This window comes from Siniperca chuatsi, linkage group LG15 (genome assembly GCF_020085105.1).
Source record: "Siniperca chuatsi isolate FFG_IHB_CAS linkage group LG15, ASM2008510v1, whole genome shotgun sequence".
Lineage (NCBI taxonomy): Eukaryota > Metazoa > Chordata > Actinopteri > Centrarchiformes > Sinipercidae > Siniperca > Siniperca chuatsi.
The window spans coordinates 19014124-19035501 of record NC_058056.1 but is presented as its reverse complement, the minus strand read 5'-3'; the positions used below and the strand labels follow the sequence as shown (position 1 = coordinate 19035501).

Genomic DNA, 21378 nt, shown 5'->3' with positions numbered 1-21378 from the left:
AAGTGTTCAGTCCACAGGACGATGATGGCAAGATTGTTTATTTCAAAACCAGTTGTGTACAAGTAACAGATAGAGACAATAAATAATGCAGAGACCAAAAACATTTTCTGTATAGCTACAGAATTAGGGTAAAACAAAGTGATACAAAAACTAGTTTTTGCTCACTTTTCCACCCATGAAAAGCAACTTAAATACACACAGAAATCGTGTATTGTCCTGGAATGCACCTTCTCACACACACAGAAAGAAGTTTGATACTTGAGGATGATAAAATATCATCCAGAGCTGCAGTTATGTCATCTTAACGACATACAAGACTGGCCGAAAGGCTGAGCAAAATAAGACGATGAAATAAACATGTTTGGTCTCGTAAACAACATGTTATTTCCAGGTACACATTATGGAGGGACAAACACAGGTACGCATCCTTCATTCCTGTCATGTGAGTGGCAGTTTGTTTGTTTGTTTGTTTGGCTGCTGAAGCGAAAACACAATGCAGAATTCTTACACAGCCTGCTACCATACAATAATGCAACATACATTTTAAAATATTGCCAGTATAATAAGCAGTCAGCCGAACAATAGTTGCAGTTGGAGAGGAAGTCAGCCTCCTTTTCAACTACAAGAAGCTGAACTAAAAGTTACTTTATGCCGATCTAAAAATCATTGGCTGAAGCTGAAATGCAATGAATGCATGTAATATTAATGCAGATGGCATACAAGTTTGGGTGAAGGAGTCCATGATGCACTAAGTTAGTGTGTAGAAAGCATGAAGGCATTCCCTTACATTATAAGAATATTACTAAACATGAAAAGGCAAGAACAGGTGTTATAGTACATCTAAGTTCCTTGAGAAGAGGAGAGCAGTATTGTTATATTAACCTGGTAAAAAAAGTTCAGTGGACTTCCAGAAAAACTTTCTGAGATACTTCGGTCCACGATGTCCAACTATTACCATTCCTACAATTAACATTTCTTACCAACTGTGAGCCTCACGCGCTTTTCTACGAGCCATAAATCTGAAATAACTTTGAACTTGTATTAAAAAAAAATCCACACATTTCCAAAATATCAAAAGTAATATAAAATGAAACAAAAAAAGAGAGATAAGTAAACAAGCAATTTATATTTACACTACATACAAGTTACACAACTCATCTCGTTCATCCATGGCAGTCACTTTTAACTCTTCAGTCATCTCAGCGCCCCCTCCCACCTCCAAAACATCCTTTTATTTGATAGTCAGAATGCTGTCAGAGCAGCAGCCGTCCCTGTTTGTATGAAGCTTGGAAGTCAAGAAGTCAGTTGATGAGCTTTTATGATCGTTACAGCCACAGACAGAGACAGAGAGAGAGAGAGACAGAGAGAGAGAGAGAGAGAGAGAGAGAAGGTGGAGTCTGGCTCCCTCTGGTGGAAAAGCCAGTGAAATGACATGAGATGAAGGCAGCGGTGCTCAGAGATTATCCCCTGGCTGGTACTGAGGCTCAGTGGCTGTGAAGTAGTCCTCCAAAAAGGCCTGCAGGTACTCGAAGGTAGGCCTCTCCTCCGGGTCTTTCTTCCAGCACTGCACCATCAGCTCGTGTAGGGACGTGGGGCAGTCCTGTGGGCACGGCATCCGGTAGCCTCGCTCCACCTGCTCCAGCACCTCGCGGTTGTTCATTCCTGGAGGGAGGAACACAGAGAAATGAAGGCAAATGTGGCTGAAAACTCATCTTTCCAATAACAACCTCACACCACTGTCTCACTTTAACTGCCTCCTTCATCCTGCCTCTTTCAGTTTATTTAAAAATCATATGGAGGTTCAGAGAAACAATGTCAGGACATTGCATTCAGCAGCAGAAAGAAGTACAGAATGCATGTAACTGAAATAATTCAAGCTCAGATTTAGAGTGAATGCACAATGAAGACTAAAACTCTAAAAACTAGTAACTGGACCTTTGAGCTTGGATAATTTTGGTAACATACTGTATACTGTCAAAAGGGTCAAGGCTTCCATGCTTAATAATAAAATTGACTTAAAAATCATTCAAATTAGAAGTAAGTAGAGCCCAAGTAATACTGGATTTTTGAGGCAGATACCGATATCAATATTTGAGAGTTTAAAAAAATCTGATGATAATATATTGGCTGATATACATTTTTCTTTTACAAAACACATAACGTTTGATAAGGATCTGTTTTTTTTTTAAAGAATTGTATTTTTTTTTTTTAAAAGATACATATTGCGCAGGACATTTCACAGTTGAAAAATGAATTTGTCAGTGCTCTCCAGGAGAGAAATGATGCAATGGAGACACAGTTTGTAATTTACCTCAAAATCTTTGGCATTTCTGGACTGGAATTTCTTGTCACTTTTTGGCCCATAAGTAGATATTTTGTCGCATGTAATCACTGTAAAATAGCTAATTTATCATCTTGACACCAACATTTTCAACATGAATACACTCAACAAACTACTCCCTCTCCAATTCAGTGATGCTCTCTACAGAGGTGACCATTTTGTTAGCTTTCCGTTGTCTTATGAAGGAGATGTTTAAAGCAAAATTCCTGGAACTTCCTCCTGATTGGCCAATAACTGCATTTCAGTCAGCCAACTCAAGTGAAATGGCTCATTATGCGAATGCAGAATATGTACAGAGTTGATATTTATTTAATGATTATTTATATAGGGACAAGTATATAGCATGAACCAAGGCCTATTCTCTGCTACCATTAACGACAGCTCCTTCTATTTAAGTGTCCCAATAAGCCATGACAGTGTGACAGCAAGCCAGCATGAACAATACCAGAACTCTGCAGCAGCTAAATAGAATTCAGCTATCATTAATTTTATTATTTACATATTTGCTTTTCCTTCTGTGAGATGTCAAAATGTGAAATAGGCCTATTCTTGCCTTTTAAAGTTACTTGAGTATAGAGTATAATCCTAATCATCTTTTTTTTTAAAGCAAAAATACCTAAACATTTACTTTTCTTCAGTTTCTTAAATGTGACAAATCCGTATTTTTCACTATTTTCTGATATTGTATAGACAAAGCAATTAATCAATTAATCTACAAAATAATCTACAGATTAACCAATAATGAAAATAGTTGTTAGTTGCAGCCCAACTTGAGTATAATAATTATTTCACAATTATACTTTTAACCCCTACACAGCCATAGTCCACCCTCTCCCTGATAAGCGTTCTTCTCAGGATTGTGTGGGCGTGTGCAGACTGTGCTTAACTGACATCTCAGTGACTTTCCTGTTAGTTTTGTTTCATCTGTTATTATTTTCCATCATTGCTCCACCCAACTTCCACCTAACTAGAGGTTAATCAGCCAGAGTAAACACCTGTGTGGGTGTGCAGGGCTTGTAAATTTTGGTTGAATCACTGATTTTAGAAGGAGTTTAAAACCGTACAAGTATATAAATAAACTACTAGTTTTACTAGTTGTTATTCTGTAACTGACTCTGGATACTTGGATGGTTCACTCATTTAAATGTCTAAAATAAACTGTCACTGTATGACATAAACAGGAATACAGCCATTTTGCATGTTCACACAGTCATCTGGGAACATTGCTCTGCTTAATGCATAATGTGATGTACATTATGCAACATGCTGCTCATTTCTTTAGCATACAGTGTCTCAGCAGACTCAAATGCTCTCACACACACTCTTCATTAATCAAACACAAGCAATCATCTGGAATTGAGAAGTGATTACATAATCCACAGAACTGAACTCTCTCACCTGGATAGGGCACTCTGCCCTTGGTCACCAGCTCTGTCAGCAGGATGCCAAACGACCACACGTCTGACTTGATGGTGAATTTCCCGTAGAGAGCAGCCTCGGGAGCAGTCCACTTTATTGGAAACTTTGCACCTAAAAGAAATTCAGATGCGTGATTTTTAAATTTTCTAAACTTTCTCAAACTGCTGCAACATTTTTGTTACTTCACTGTTGCAATTCCAGCAGAGTAAGTAGGTCAGTCTCCTCTGTGTGGATTTTTTCCTCTTCATCTGTGATTTCATTAGTGCAAAGACATGAGGACATGATAACATCACCACCAGGGGAAAAAAAAAACTGAACAATTCATTATCTCTCTTTGTCTGAGTTTGCACTTGGCCAAAGTTGAACAAGTAAACGTTTAAAATCGCCAACAAATGAGCGACTGAACATGTTGACAGAGTGACTAACAGAGTCTGGAAGTCTTCCTGGTGTAGTTCACGTCTGCCATCACAGTCAGGGGAGAACAATGTTTGAGTGATTCAACATAGGGCCGCTTATTCCTCATCCTTCCAATGAGATACACAATGACAGATGGATTGTTGTGTATAACATATGTTGTGTCTTAAATCCTGAACCGTGCCATTGTATAAATGTGATATTCAGTTGTCTTTGTGCCATGCTATAACCACATGTGCTTCTGTTTTCCACTGGTGCCACCAAGACAAATCAGCTCCAGCTCATTTACTGTACTTATTTCTGAAAAGTAGTTTGTGTGCATGCGTGTGTGTAAAATGTGTCTTGGAATTGACTAAATGGAACAAGTCATCTGCCAGCCCGCCAACCTTTTCCTCTGACAATGAGGTTTTCAGACGATGCTGTGGTTGGGGACTGAGAGAATACTACAGAAACATTAAAGTCAGATAACGGATATGTACACAGAAGTCACAGGTTAATCTCTATTCCAACAAAGTCCTGTAAAAAAATACATTTACAGACTGGGACCAATAAATTAAAAGTGTTTTCTTTAAAATGTGGCTGCCAGTTGCTGCAGCTGTTTGTAAGTTCAAACTTAGCCTATTTATAATGTAAGTGCTTACTAAGTGGAAATTTACACATCACTAAATTAAAATACTAGTTTAAAAAGCCATACACCTAGTTCTTATGTAGAGATTAGTTGTTCCTTAATATTTTATATCACACCAGGTGCTAAATTAACCAACTGGCAAAACTAACATTAGCTGTTAGCTTGCTAATATATGACTAAAAGATGTCATGACCCTCAATAAGAATGCTGTTTCATAGTGTCAGATATAATGACCAAATAAAGTAACTTATGTGTGTTTGATTAGCATTAGCATAATCAAATTTCCCACTCAGTCTAAACCAGGGGTTTTCAAAGTGTAAGAGATGTAAACAGCAAGTAAAATTATTATTTTGATACAGAAGGAAACTTAAAAATGTGACGATCAGGCAAGTTCTGGAGTTGTAAGGAGAATCAATTTTTCTATGATTTCTAAGCTGATTTATGGACATTTATTTGCAATGGACATCGGAGATATTGATGAAGGATTGACAGTTAAGTTTAACATATTGTTTGGCCTTCAGAAATTGTTATTTTTGGAAGTTATGTTACAGTTTGTGATGCTACAGTGACTTCCTGTTTACATAGTTGATTGCTTTTGATTGGACCGCACTAAAGATGTTTTTTGCAACTGATATACACAATTTTCAAGTCTTTACAAGCTAAAACATTCCTTAGGTTTTAATGGTGCTACCCCATTTAGTAAATCACTAGTTTGAAACTAGAAAGTAGGTACTAAGAACTTAGGAATGATTTTACATAAAAACTGATGGATTTACAAAAAGCTGGTGCAACCCAACCCAGTAGGCCAACCTTGTCTTGCTGTGTATTCATTGTCCTCGATGAGCCTGGCCAGACCAAAGTCAGCGATCTTACACACCAGACTTTCTCCGACTAGGATGTTGGCAGAGCGCAGGTCTCTGTGGATGTAGTTCATCCTCTCAATATATGCCATGCCTGCTGCAACCTGGGAAATGGAGTTATTTTTTCCAGTGAACATCATATCACTGAACAGTTTCAAGGTAATTAAATCTGTGCTAAGCAAGATGTATGTAGATTTACAGCTGTTTTATGAGCCTAAAAAAAGTGGGGCTGCAGTAGAGAGGAGCTTCATATTTGCAAAATAAACAAAAAAAAAGTGACAGGTATGATTAGTTATCGACACACCGGAAGTGATGAATCACAGCTTTCGAATATAATACAAACTGCAGCGACTGAATGGTCCAACCACAATGCTAAATCATAACTTTAGACACTCACGCATTTGTTGTCTGTTTGGTCTTAGTATGAAGCAATCACAGACCAGCCAAACTGATAAGTGCTACATGCAATTAACATGTGCACTTAAGTTCAAACTTTTCTAAATACTGCAATTTCACCTAATGAAACTATAAACCCTGGCATAACATCAAGATGGAAATGACTGTAAATGTGCAAAACTGAGCTTAAATGAATAAATTGGTAACAGCTGGAGATGACTGAAGTGAATTAAGCTCTTAGGAAAAAAATATCTTTCAGAGGGCTCTGGGAACAAATCCACAGTGTTTTTCATCAGTGTACCTGAGCTGCCATGTCCACTAGATTTGGCAGTTTGAGGCCTCGTCCTTCTCCATCTTTAAGGAATTCAAGCAAACTCCCTAAAAAGCAGACGAAAAATGAGTTAGGATCTATTGTCTCATGTTGATCTTAATTCTGAAGCAAAACGTTGCAGCCAATGTGACATCAATTCTGGGATTCCTGCCACACGTTACACTTGGCTCAGATGTGTATTTGTTAGTTATTGCTGTGGTAACTGAGGATGCTTTTGAACAAAGTCATTTCTGTAGAACCACAAGTTGTGTTTTGTATCCCTGTAATAAATTGTGTTACAGTGTTTGTTACAGTATAGTAATGTGGACATTTGACGGAGTGCCATGCGATGAAGTAGACATACTGTACTGTCCCCGCAGACGCATAAATTATGTATGCACTGTGTAGGTGTGTGCAGAAATGCATGTATGTAATATTCATAGTGTCAGTTTAAAACAGCATCTACCTTTGCACATGTACTCAGTGACAATATAGATGGGTTCTTCGGACACCACGGCGTAGAGCTGCACTAGTTTGTCATGTCGGAGCTTCTTCATGATCTGAGCTTCCTCCAGGAAGGACTCGGGCGACATGGTGCCAGGCTTCAGAGTCTTGACTGCCACTTTGGTGGTGCCGTTCCACGTGCCTGGCAAGAAAAAAAAAAAAAAAGTGTTCAAGGGTAATTCTCTGGAGGTTGGTGACTGGAATTTCAGCAGGATTTTAGTTTCAAAGGGAGATATTTATCATTTGAAAAATATGCCTAATCTGACAAAATGAAATGTGAAAGGTACGGAAGGACATGAAAGTAATGTCAAATGTGTGACAGAAATCTACTGAAGTTATCAGTTGCCTTGAGATTGTTATTGCCTGTGTTAGTTTAAAGTGCAGAGCAGATAACTGGCAACAAATAATGGCGGGAGGTGACTCAAGTATAAAACTTAGCATAGTGTGGTGCAACAGGGTAACAATTATAAAAAGTGCAGTGCATACAAAAACCATAAAATAATGTGTGACAGGTTTTCAGGACTTGAATTTAGCTTTGAGCTAGACTGTTGCTGTAGAAGTTGCTTCCAGTCGAAAACTTTATTAAAAATTAATCGATTCTAGGATTTGACTTAATACATGTTTGTGGTACCAACAGCATGTTCAGATCTCAGTAAATTTCACTACCCAATACGGGACAAATTAAGTTTTACTTAACTCAACTGAACTAAAATAGCATGTGTTTGGACTGAGTTTAGATAAGCCATGTCACAGAAATTAGACATAACAAATACCATATATACCAGGTTTTAACTGGTCTGATGGCCCTTTCAGATCCCGATTACAATCAGAAATCAGTTCAAAAATCTTATTTCAGTCAAAATGGATAGTGAGATTATGCTGTGATGTATCCAGCAAAATTCCTAAATGAAATCACTGGCAGCAAACACTCCTCCCTGTGGGTAACATTAGCTGGGTGTTAGTTTTGAATGATCCAACACAAAACAGTATGTTTTGCAACACTGCTCTTAGCTGTTGAATTCTGCATTTGTGCACCAAAAAGGACACCAAAAAGATACGCACCCATCCAGACCTCTCCAAACTGGCCGTTTCCTAGACGTTTGATGAGTTGCAGTGACTCCCGTGGGATCTCCCACACGTCTTTGGTTTTGACGGACAGGTCAGTCAGACGAGGCATGCCTTTGTGGCATGGCACGATCAGTCTGCAGCACAGCCCTGCAGCCCTGGCTGGATCAACCATGCAATTTGAATGATATTAAAGTAGTATAAAACCATATGACAGCAGACACAGATCCGTCATGACAGGACGTTTTTGTACATCCCCCATAACTGTGGCAGACTCTCACCAGAATAGTGCTGCACTAGCTGCTGGAGTGTCTCAAACTGGGCCCTGGTGGTGATGTAGTAGCCTCCACTGTCCAGCTTGCGAATCTTATAGTGTTTGACATGGTCTCCCTTGACATCATCCCAGTCCTGGATGGAGAGAGAGTAGGCCCCTGGAACAGAGACAACACAGCGGTAAAGAAGGAAACTGACGGATTCAAGTAGACTTGGAGCAAAATCTCTAGTAAGACCAAGTTGGTTGTCATAAGAGATTAAAGAACATGTGGGGGTGCATGCACATTGTGCAAAAGATGTAGGGTAATGAATATGGAGCAACTGCATAGGTAATGACATGACAAACTGAATTTAGAGTTGCAGTGTTGGTTGGATGATTTTAAAAACTGTTATTGCGCATTTAAGTAAAAGTGTTCCTAAATATTTATTTATTCACAAACACTTCTGTGTGTTCCCTAAACTTTGAAATCATTCAGCATGCCAGCATGTTAGACGCTGCTCGGTCAGAGTACCTTTGGTTGTTTCACTCTCACGGATGAGGAAAGTGCCTCTGGCGTTGCCGTTGGAGAGCAGTTGCCTCTCTGCGTCCTTTCGGCCTAATTTACCAAAATACCAGCTGCAGGGGAAAAAAAAGAAAGAATCAAACTATGGAGTGCAATATTTGGTTTAAACATTTTTTATATTACAATATATGTCTTTTATTCTTACTGTATGTGCCACTATGCCACATTTAACAGAAAGTCAGTGAGATGAGCGCTCAAATATTTATGATATGCCCTCTGCTGATGAAGCTGTCGTGCCTCTGTGACTGTGTGTGTTCATATAAAAAAAAAGTTTTACTCACTCCTCAGCTTGGATTGAATCTACCGGAGCAACATAATTGCTGGGAATGTAACCAGTTCCACCTGTAGTGAGAGAACGAGCCTCCCACCAGTCTCCCTCACTGAAGAGAGAAGGACAGAGAGAGATGGGGGATGGAAGCAGGTTGGGATAAAGAGACATTAGGCAGACAGGTAGGTAGGTAAGGGGAAACACATATCGATACGGAAACAGTCTTTGACACAGTGGCTCTCAGATGTCAGTCAACCGCTAACATGGGAAATTCCCACCCAGAGCACTGAAGCTTATTAAAGCAGTTTCCACAAATATGTCTCAAAACTATTTTATCCACTTTTGAAAAATGGAAAAATATACTCATTAGTTGCAGAATCATTGTAGTTTATATTTACTTACTCAAGAAGTGAGAAGAATTCAAATTTCAGTTTAGTAAAGAAGGATGACATTAAAAACATGCAATACACTCATTAAATATCTTATAAAATGATGCAAACTGAAAGCTACCATTAAAACATGACAAATCTGTCAGACTTTACATGTAACATAACCCTCTCAAGCCAGTCACGTCTATAACAGAGAGACCGGTTTCCTCTGTCTGTGTCTCAGCAACATTTCATTCCAAATGCAGCATTCAGACATTCACGATAGAAAAAAATAGAGAGGGAAAAACACGACCGCCACCCTTAATGCTGTCATGCAGATGTTTTCACACTTACGTGCTGTTGAGGATCTGGAACCTCTCCCCCTTTCTGAAGCTGAGGTCATCCTCGGTCCTGGCTTCATAGTCATAAAGAGCCACAAACAGAGTCACCCCTGCAGGAAAACAAAAAGTGACATGAGGTAGTTAGAGTTAGTAGAGGTGATTTGTATGGATGCAGTATTATGTTGGGATTTTCATTGTACGTTTTATTGCTGGGTTTGTTCATCTGTCTGTCTAACACATGGGCAGAATTACTGCCCTCTTAATTTATTTCTTGCATCCCATTTGCTGCTATATTTTAGAAAACTCAGATTCTCACAATTTATAATATACAATATACAATTTAGAATTTAGAAATCTTCTAGGACATTTAATGTCTTATTTTCAAACTAATTCACAGATTCACTCAACGACGATGTCTTCTAATCTTTATCTTTCCAAACATCCTACTAGCAGAGATATTGGAGATCCTCATATAGAAAACAGTTTTTCTCATTTGGTCAAAATGATCCCTCACTTAAAGTCCTACAGAACATGCCTAAAAAACACTTAAGCTTCAGTTTTATAATTTATAATAATAACAACTGTCTGTAACATTGTGAATAATTGTTTTACATAATACATTTTTTGTGGCTTTTCCCCCTCCTGTGTATTAAATAACATTTTTATGTTATTTGCTTGATTTTAAAGCTGCACTCATCAATAACAATGCATCAAATGAAATGACTACATGTAATGTGAAAAAAGTCGCTCGCAATGACAAACCCACTCACCCGATTCTAGTTCTTCTGAGCTCTATGAAGCATTTTACCATCTTTGAGCCCATTGTTTTGGTTTTACAACAACTTTTAATGTTTTGTGTCACTTGCACCGCTGTGGTATTCGCTTTTTCTCCGATAAACTCACTGTATGCTACCTGCTCCAGCAAATGGCGAACAGACAAAGTTAGCGACCAGCTGGTGAACATGCTGGAGCATTTAGCAGCTAAAGAGCCAAATATTTCCCTCAGGAGTTGGTGGAGACCAAAACAGAGTTAAAAAGAGAGTGAATTTTGGACTTACATTTATCAGGTGGCTTGTATCTGCTGGATGTGTAAATTAGCAACTGTTTGCTAAGATGTTCACCATAAGAAGTTTCTAAGCTAATAACATGTCAGTGTTGTGTTTATCACTTGTTGCACTGTCCCCAAGGGGCCAAAAACAAACAACCAAAAAAAAATTTTTAAATCAATTATTACAGGTTTAACATGCAAATAAATAAAATTCTTTGTTTTGCATACAAAAAACTAATCATCTGAATCAATCTGAATTTAAGCTTTCTCTAGGACTTGTGAGGCCAATAAAATTTATCTGATGTGATTTGGAACAGTGCTGGAGTCCCTGTATATCTTAATAAGCCTGAAACTGTAAAATTATTTCATTTTCTGATTTGATCTGAATTGTCCCCGGGCAGTCAAGAGCTACAATGCAGCAGCAATAAAGCCCTGCACATTTCCCTCTCAATGCAGTGACCACCGAAGCACACCTTACAATGATCAAAACTGCTCACTGTCTCAGAGGCAAACATGTTGATGTCTTCACAGGGGGGTCAGATGAGGTTTCTTCTCTACTCTGTCCTAGTTGACTGTTGTTGAGTGTTTTTAACTCAAGTCCTCTCTTTACAATCTCAGATATGAATGTTGCTTAGTGCTGCCCTCCTGGAGTAATTTCTTATTCATACAAGCTGGTGGTGCTGACTCCACAGATGCAGAGTGTTTATCTATGTAGGGGGGAAAAGCCCTACGTAGTTGACATCAAAGCAAGAAGATGCTGTTAATTTATGTATCACACATCATATGTATCTTTAAAATCCTAAGTAAGAGACTGTAAAGCCCATTTCTTCAAAATGGAAATACTTTTGCACTATTCAGCACAATGTCTGATCTTCATGGTCGTCAGATGTGCCTCACAGAGTACCGGTGTTAATTTAGGTAACTCTGTTTTCCATTAACTTTCAGCCAGTGGACATTCATCTTCTGCAAAAACATGGATTCATCACAGCACCACAATATCAACAAGCACAAAAGAAGAATCACATATTTACTTGGAATACAAGAGGAGAAAAAAAAGTAGAAAAATAATGACATCTGAAACTCCAGCCTTGATGGAGTTAATTTGAGATCATCCAATATGTCTAAAGTGAAGACTAGCTACTAGATAAATACTGTATACTGGTCATTAAACTGGACATTAGCCTTTTTACTGAATATTGGATGAGGGCCAGACAGTAAGTGGTCCTCAGAGAAGTTTACAGCTTTACAACTTAGACATTTTATTTCTCTTTTAATTGCTGTTTATAATTTGACCCCCCATTTAGTTAGTTTTAAAATTGTCCCTTTACAATGTCACCCTGTCCAGGACCAGTTCGACATTTTGGGAAATATCTGTAATTGCTTTCTTGCAGAGCTAGATGAGAAGATTGATACCGCTCTCATGACTGTAATGTAAATATTAAGCTACAGCCAGCAGCTGGTTAGTTTAGCTTAGCATAACAGCTAGCCTGGCCTAGCTCTGTCCAAAGGTGTAACTTCCAGAAGGTTACTGCTTCCGGCCAAGAAATAGTCCGGTCCATAAACCCCCTTAAAACCACAACTTGTTCTTACAATTCGATTTTTGTATGGATGAAACAAATGAGATATAACGTGTAGAGAGCGTGTAAAGAGCTTTAGAGGTGCTGGTTGGCAGATTTTGTTACCTCTGAATAGAACCAGGCTAGCTGTTTCCCCCTGTTTCCAGTCTCTATGCTAAGCAATGCTAACCAGCTACTGGCTGTAACCTTATACTGTATTTTTTGTACAGATGTGAGAGTGGTACCGATCTTCTTATCTAACACCATGTCTTCACAGGAGGCGTAGTGTGAGCAGCATATTAGCATATCAGCAGCAGCAGCTTTAGTCAGATGCATTCAGGTAGGGTAAAGTGTAGGCCACCTGCATTTTGGCAGCTCAGAGCCCAATACACAATCATTGTAGTTACGTGCATAAAATGGAAGAAGAGGCTTTTCCATTATGGCAATAATGCTAAATAAGTACAGTAAGTGTTTGGCATGAAAAAAGATCACAAATCACAAAATGTAATTTTTAAAATAGCTACAGGGTTCAAACACCTGGCCAAACCCTATTGGTTACCAAACAGCTGCTTTGCATTCAAATCATCTTACATGCATTCGTAGACTTATTTAAAAGAGCTTCTTCAACCTCACCTGTTCCGCCCCGAGACCGAAGTGTCCCAGACTGCGAGGACGTGTGGACTCCTCCAAACACGGTCACTCCCTGTGTGGCACCGCTGTGAAAGTTATTGTAGTTGGGGATGGTGGTGACCCCGAAGCTGGGGTAGTGCTGCGGCGTGGGGTCGGACCCATAGCGGTACCCCGAGTTGTGTGACAGGCTGGTCTCCCGGTCATCAGTGAGTTTTGCTGCTTCTTTATCCTTACATTGGACACAGCCCATTCTCTACTTTCTGTAGGTGGAGAGAGAAAGAGACAGAGATAAAATTAGTATGCAGGTAAAATAATAGCTCAAAAGCTGTCTCCATTGGGGAAATTATGATTCAATATTCCATTATTTCAGAGCTTCCTCTGAGAGTTACAGAGAGCCTTGTGAAAAATCTTTCAATTAGGCTGAAATTAAACACAATACTTTAAACCCCATTACTAATTATACAGAGGAACATAATGTGACAGAGCTGCAACGGACGGCTAATGTGCTCACTGTTGTGAATATGTGTACATGTTGATGTTGACGTGAGATACTTTATGCTGAGAATATCCCGTTTAACAGCACTACTTTTTCATCTTATTGCACGACCACACTTGTAAGAAGAATTTACACGCAGCCATTGCATTTACAAGCTGGCATGCGCTTTATTTTTGTTTTGTTTACGAGGAGCCACACACCCATCTATAGATTCACAGCACCGAGTTAAATGCATAAAGAGACTCTTAACAGCAAACCACTCCCTGGCTCTACCCTGAGTCTCATGAGGGGGACTGATGAAGCATTTGGCCTCACTAAAGCAAAGCTAAACCAGTTTCTGTAATGAAATAGGCAATCTGCTTTGCCAATTAAAAAGAGCCTTACCGTCTTTAAAGACCCAGTTAAACTAATTCACGTTTCAGGCTCACCATGCCCCCCTTTAAGCCCTGGAAGCTCATGAAGCTGGTACAACACAGCTAGGAAGAGACCGCTGACAGCACCATTGTCTTTCATCAGTTTTAGCGTCCAGCTGACTTCGGAGACGGCTAATTGGAAACACACTTGTTTACAGTCTACAGTTTACAGGAGAGAGGTGGAGAGAGGTGGTGCTAGGGGCAAACGCTAGGGTTGCAGCAGACGGAGGAAGAAGGAAACTACCACTCTTGACCTCAGCTAAAGATTCAGATCCACATTAAACAGTACAGTTGGTTGACTCACAGGTGGTGTCTCTTTTCTGTCAAGAGTAATTCAGTGTAACAAGAAGAATGATCATTTTATGAACAATGTTTTTGCTAATGATACAGACAAAACATTAGATCAGGATAAGTGAAAATAAGCAATGTATAATATAAAAAAAACAGCAGCATCGCACATAAAAAGAGGATTTTGGAGGTAACAGTTTCAGCTCATTACATTTGATTTAGAGCTGAAACAGTTAGTCAATCGATAGAAAATTAATTGAAAATTATTTTGATCATGAATTAATCATTTAAGCAATTTTTAAAGCAAAAATGGCAAACAAAATCACTGGTTCCAGCTTCTCAAATGTGAAACTTTTCTGGTTAGTCTTCTATGATAGTAAACTAAATATTTTTCAGTTATGAACTATTGGTCGAACAAAAAAACACATTTCAAAATGTCACCATGGGCTCTAGGAACTTGTGATGGGCATTTTTTGCTACTAGGAAACTAGTTTTCAGCCCCAAATGAGCTGGAATCAGAGGCATGTCCTGAAGGACACTGGAGCTTAATAGTTACAAGGAAAGCTACAGAGTATATGACTGAATTCCTTCAGATCTGTTTTACTTTTACTAGCAAGAAACCCAACTTCAGAAAAAAGTGCAAACAGATGTGTCACTTGCTACACACACACAGGGTACAGGCAAAGTTAAGTACAGTATGTAGTTGAAAACAAAAATCTTAGTAAATCTAAAGTACTTAACTTTTTGAAAGGACCTAATATTAACACAAATGTAATACAAACAAGGCACTGCTCTGGCCTGCATTGTGTCACATTTGTCATTTGACACCAGAATTAAGCAAAGAAATTATACTTTTTTTATTATGGCAACATAATAGTTTGCCATTGTCTTCACTGTCAACAGGGTGCAATAATAGACAATAACTACTTTGTGATGCGGACAAGTAAATATCTCTGCTGTTACCTGCAGCCCACAGCTACATGAAAATATAAAATACATGCCTACCAAAATCCAGAATTCACCTCGTGTGCGCAACATTTTCAGTTTCTCCAGTCCTATATTTGCTCCATATGCTTAACTAACAGAAGAACATAGCGCCTGCAGAGAGAAGGAGATCATTGTGATTCATTACTGCCAATAAAACCCAATCAAATACCCAGAAAGAAACAAGCCCAGCGGTAGCATTACAGTATAAGCCCAGACCAAAGCTGAGACCACAAACTGAAATACAAGGAGGAGGAGGACTGCGGATTCTCTGGTAATCCTTGAAATAACAAATAATTTTTCATGACATTAATATCTACATCTCATATCTTCTGGTATTTACAGCATCCTTCTCTACAGTATAGCAGGTATATTTAAAGTGAAAAACCACCTTAAAAAACATGTTTAGCCTACAGTTTCCATTTAGGGGAAAATGCACAAGCCTCTCCCAAAACAGCAGAAATGAGAACGTGAAGTCTGTTTACTATTATAATGTCAACATGAAACTTTCTAGGTTCATCCATTAGTCAAGAAAATTTGCAAACAGCAATTTTGTTAAATGTTAAATTGTCAAGATATTTTAGTAATAATGGTTAACTGCTACTAGCTCAAATATGCTCAAATGTTGCTGTTTTTGCATTTTTTTCTCAGTTGTTTGGACAAAACAAGTAATTTAAAAAGACATTACTATGGGCTCTGGGATACTGTGATAGGCATTTACACTATTTTCTGACATTTTATAGACAATTTATAGACAAAACAATTAATCAGAAAAAAAGGAATCTGCTACAATCAGCCAAAGTTATGGGGATACTTCAAAACTGGTAGTATTTAGTCTAAAACTAAACCTATATGCAAATAGTTAAAACAAAATAACACAGTCCAAAGATATCCAGTCCAGAACAGCCTCTTGCTCAATGAAAACAGACTTAGTAACATAGTAAAATCTTTGACAACTTTGGAGGAGATCTGCACAAGCAAGGACATTATTACTGAACTGACCAGGATAACACAGGTAAAGTCTGTTTTGTGGTGGATTTTCTCTTTAACTGCAGTGATTGAAATAGCACTGCATCCACTCCTGGAGGGATCAGAGTAAATGAGGGGAGATCTCACGTCGTTGTGCTGCCTGTGGGGATTATGAAAATCTTCCTGCTCTTGAAGTAAAAAGGCCTGGGAGCTACTAAAGCTTTAACATATCTGTAACCATTTTCTGCACAGAAACTAGGCCATCTTGTATTGTTTATATACATATGTTCCCTTTGTGGTATTGTTTTTCTGGCGCAGTGTTCGCTTAGTAAACATTTGCATATGAATCATGTCTGTGTGCACTTTGTGTTGTGACTGAAGTTGCTGAATGAGCGCTATAAAAACCCACCATATTTGGACATAAGAAATTTAGATTTATCAAGTTTAGCTCAAGCAGATTCGAAAGCAACAGGCAGATTTATCACATTTTATATGTCACAATAATATAACAAGAGTTTCACAAGCCGTCATCAATGGCTTTCAGATCCAAGGGACGACTACTCTCTGTTACTCAATTACACGCATGAATTGACACTGGATCATATCAAAATGTCAAGACAAAGCCCTGCAACATAATGATTTTAGGTGAGAGTTCTTCCTGCGCTTCAGGGACACATACTAGACTGCTCCATGCCCGACCTGTGGCACAACCCCAAAAAAAAAAAAAAAAAAACAAGTGATGGCATCGCAACCGCGAGGCTTGTTCCTTTACGCGGCACAGCCTGGGTATCGCATGACCACCTCAGCCTGTGAGAACACTCAGCACGCTATTTTCAGACCCAAATGTACAGCTTGCCTCCCAGAGGACCACACTGGCATGATGAGGAAGGTCCAATGGGGACAGGATCAGGATGTGTTGTAACAGTTAATAGCGAAAGGCAGAGATGAGTACAGCGAGGGAGGACTTGACTTTCACACGAAAGCACAGACAGGCAGGGGTATCATATTAAAACTACTCATCTTGATTGGCTCAAGATGCAATCTGAAATCTGACTTTGATGTCTGGCCAAAGCTGTTGAATAGCATTTGTCAACACTGCTGCAAGATTCCAACACATCAGGAAGTGAAGAGCAATGAAGACGCCAGTATTATCTGAACACAAAGTACCAGGACAGGGTTAGTGCTCCTACATCACATCACAGCTGCTGGACTCAACTGGAAATTAATTTCCCAAAATGACGGCCTTTATTTTGATGCTGTACGGGCATAAGTGTTAATCATCTATAGTCACAGAGAGAGCTGGGAGCCATAATGAGATACTCGGCCATTTATAAAAAAGCTGCGAGATCAATGTACTAAATTAAAAAGGACAGACATGTCAGGGTCAAACAGCAAGACTGATGGATTCAACAAGAGACAGTCTGTCAGGCCTGAGAAACAGACATATGTGCGGACTGAAATAATCAAGAGCACATTTCTCTTTGCAGCTTCTCAAATGTGAAGATTTGCTGCTTTTTCTGTTTTATATCATTGTAAATTAAATATCCTTGGGTTTTGGACTGCTGGTCGGACAAAACAAGACATCTGAAGACGTCATCTTGGACTCTGGGAAAATGTTGATGGAAATTTTTTAGTATTATTTTTTGACATTTCATAGACTAAATGATTAATCTATTAATCAAAAATGCAATCTGCAGTTTAATTGATAATGAAAATAATCATTAGCTGTAGCCCTGTTTTCAAGATTAATCAGTTCATCTTTCTGTCTATAAAATATCATAAAATAGTTTAAAAATGGCCAGTATAATTTACCAGAAGTCTTTAAATGCTTTGTTTTTTCTGACCATCAGTCCAAAACCCATTATATTAATAATAATGATAAAGAAAAGCAGCAAATCCTGACAGTTAAGAAGCTGGAAACAGGGATTTTTTTCTAGAAGAAATGAACAGATTACCAAAATAGTTCAAAATAATAGGCTAATGGTTTCAGCTCCAATGGGAACACACTATTTAATTGCTAACAAGCTGACCTGATGTTATTTCTTTGCTATATTAGTTAGTATTAGTTAAAGTGCTTTAAACCTAAATTTTGACTTATAGACTTTGCTCAACTGGTCATTAAATCTGCATGACTGCATTCATTATTTACTTACAAATCTCTATTTTGCAATTCAACACAGACAGTAACAATACCGCTCTGTTTAATTTGAAGTGTGGGGTCCCTTTACTCTCAGATCATTGACATGGCACAAAACAAGGTCAAACCTCCCACACCCCTCCTACTGAAGATGCACTTGCGACGACCTTATTCACCAAAATACAACTTTCTGTTATTTCATCAAAGAAGTCACCTAAAAGAGGATCATTTTCAGTTGTGTGCCATTTGAATGCGCATGAAACTCGCTGCTGTGTTAACTGGATTTGGTACAACTCTGACAATCTCCTCCTTATGGCAGCCATTCTCTGAATAGTTACAATATTTGCTTGTGTCAGACAACTGAGTTCATTCAGTGTATAAACAACAAGACAATGACCACATTGCACTCTGCTACAAGATTATCAGCACAATGAAATGCAGTGTTAAGGCTTTCAAAGCATTCTTCATGTACTGAATGAGCCAGTTATAAAACCCACAGCTGAGCTTCATACAGTATGTGGGTTTAAGCCTAACTGTGTTTTGGTGTCACAATGTTCACAGTTGAGTCATGTTGTTAAATCACTGAGCCCATTGTAAATGTCCATTCAGTCAGTAAGATTTGTGCCTAGCAGATGAATATTTTCCAAATGGGAGAAAAGGGCAAATTAGAAAAACATTAACTTTTTTTTTTCCATAAACAGGAGCAGATTCTTGCTGCTTCTGCCTGTCAGTTTGCACTGGGGGGGTTTAAACAGTTCTTTCCAAATCTTGTGCCAGTGGAGGGCAATGGACAATGTAAGAATCCACTGGAAATTATGATGTGGTGGGTGTGCAGTGATGGAGGTTGGAAGTTTTCTGGTAGAACTGAATAACACTTGGGTTGACAGAAAGTGCAAACTGAGGCACGAGCCACATGGTGTGTGAGTTCTGTATGTAGAGCTGCAACAATTAGATGATTAATTGATTAGTAGATTGTCAAAAAAAATGAATTGGCAACTATTTTGAGAATTGTTTGTCATTTTTATAAGCAAAAAAGTACAAATTTATCTGGTGTCACTTTCTTCACTGTGACAATTTGCTGCTTTTCTCTGTTTTGTATCATTAGAAACTGAATATCTTTGGGTTTTGGACTGTTGGTTGGACAAAACAATACTTCTGAATACGTCAACTAGGACTCTGGGACACCTGGATGGATATTATTCACTATTTTCTGATTCAATTATTCAATTAATTGAGTAAATAATTGGCAAATGAATCCATAAAGAAAATAGGGCTGCAACTATTGATTAATCTGCAGATTATTTTCTCGATTAATCGATTAGTTTGTAAAACAATGAAACATGCTCATCAATTTCCTAGAGCCCAAAGTGACGTCTTCAAATGTGTTGTTTTGTCTGATCAACAAACCTAAAAGATATTCAGCTCACAATAATGTTAAGAAAAGGAAAAGCAGCAAATCATCACATCTGAGAAGCTGAAACCCTCAAATATTCGACATTTAATCGATTATCAAAATAGTTGCCAATAATTTTCTGTTGATCGACTAATCGTTGCAACTCTAAATGAAAATAATCATTAGTTGCAGGCCTGGCTGTATGTGTGTCATTTGCTGACTGACACAAAAACAGTCAAACAACTACTAGATATATTTTTTAACACATTTGGCTTCAACTGGGCTAAATATCTCACCTTTGTGATGACATTTCATTTTAACCTAAAATCCTAAAGTGACAAGTATCAGCTTCTGTGCCACTATGGACAGAGAGGGCATGTACATGGTCTATGAACCCTGATATGCAACTCATTTCATTCACATTTAATACATATCATGCATGCCAGTTGTGTAGCCATTCATGGACCAATGGCAGGCTGAATACCCACAGCTTCAGGGAGCTGAGTACATATTTGCAAACCAACACACAACTACTGCCTAACTTATTACACATGAATACAACTGAGGCTTTAGCTCACAGCTGCGCGCACACACACACACACACACACTTTATATCACCCCCTGTGTTTGCCTACAAGATGGATGGCTGCACCTCCAGACACATCAGATAACCCGATTAGGACAGCTTTAATTGGATATTTAACAGCTTGGCAATGCAATTAGCTTGAAACATTTGACAATTATTTGGGGGTGAATCAATGGGAGGCTGTCTGCAGGCCATTGTGGCGTTTATCATGTGTGTGCATGGCCTTAGTGGTCAGCTCTGCAGCGCATCCATCCCTGCTGCTGCAACACAAGAGCTCCCTCTCTACAATCACAGCCCTGCAAAACATCATCCACAATTACGAGACCACTACCACTCTCTCAGTTTCGTCCCCTCCTGTGGGCAAAGTTATCCGTCAAATACACGCACCTACATCTGCAGAATGACTGGAGTGAATACTGGCTGGATTGCAGCGACCCACAATGTGTTATTTATCTCCTCTGCTCTCCCGAGATGAATTCATCTCGCAGTCCACAGCGCAAAATAGGGGACAAGGCGGGTGGACCGATTGAAATTCAACACAGGATAGAAAAGGCGTGCTTACCGCAGACAAATCAGATTAATCCATCGGAGTTTACAGAGGGACTTTCGTTGGAGGGAAACCGCCGATATTTTTCTACTCTCTGTTGGTGTTTTTTCTTCGCATTGAGAGAGAATAGCGGTGGGATACCCGTCCCTGCCGATTCAGGAGCTCCTGTCGCCGCCGTGCGTACTGATGATGACGATGGCGACCAGTGTCAAGTTCACAACAACAACATATACAGCTTCTGGTTTAACCTGTCAAAATAAAGCTGTAAACGAAAACATGTCATTTCAAGGTGAAAACAAGAATAAAGAATATTTGTATCAAACAAAAATGAATCTAATGTTTTTAACCCGTGTATAAGATAGTAACGCCACTAATTATGTATTAGTAAGATTATGTTAAGCACTCCCAATGCATGATTTCTAAATTACTAGCTTTTGTGCTTTTATTTTGACCAGCAAATGCTGTTCCATTTTCCGGTTTATCTGTGTGCGTCTTGACGCAGCTGTGATTGCGTAGGCTGATGCGGATCCACGCCGACACAAGAGCTGTGTTTGACACCGCTTTCCTCCAATAAGAGATTA

At 38.8% G+C, this 21378-nt stretch overlaps 1 protein-coding gene across 1 annotated transcript; it reads right to left on the bottom strand.

Moving 5' to 3' along the window:
- Window positions 1-20: 20 nt before the first annotated feature.
- LOC122862053 (tyrosine-protein kinase fyna) lies at window positions 21-21008 on the bottom strand. Its single transcript, XM_044167248.1, has 12 exons — window positions 20813-21008; window positions 12988-13244; window positions 9764-9860; window positions 9055-9153; window positions 8723-8826; window positions 8219-8368; window positions 7935-8099; window positions 6835-7014; window positions 6360-6436; window positions 5613-5766; window positions 3740-3871; window positions 21-1662 (listed from the first exon to the last, which is right to left on the bottom strand). The coding sequence occupies exons 2-12, from the start codon at window positions 13232-13234 to the stop codon at window positions 1454-1456; spliced, it is 1614 nt and encodes a 537-aa protein (XP_044023183.1). The 5' UTR covers window positions 13235-13244; window positions 20813-21008; the 3' UTR covers window positions 21-1453.
- Between the last annotated feature and the right edge of the window lie 370 nt (window positions 21009-21378).

Coding starts and splice junctions, on each gene's coding strand:
- LOC122862053 (XM_044167248.1), bottom strand. CDS start 13,234: ATGGGCTGTGTCCAATGTAAGGATAAAGAAGCAGCAAAACTCACTGAT. Junction 9,154..9,763: donor TTCCAGATCCTCAACAGCAC/GTAAGTGTGAAA, acceptor TTCTCTCTTCAG/TGAGGGAGACTGGTGGGAGG. Junction 1,663..3,739: donor GGGCAGAGTGCCCTATCCAG/GTGAGAGAGTTC, acceptor TCCTCCCTCCAG/GAATGAACAACCGCGAGGTG.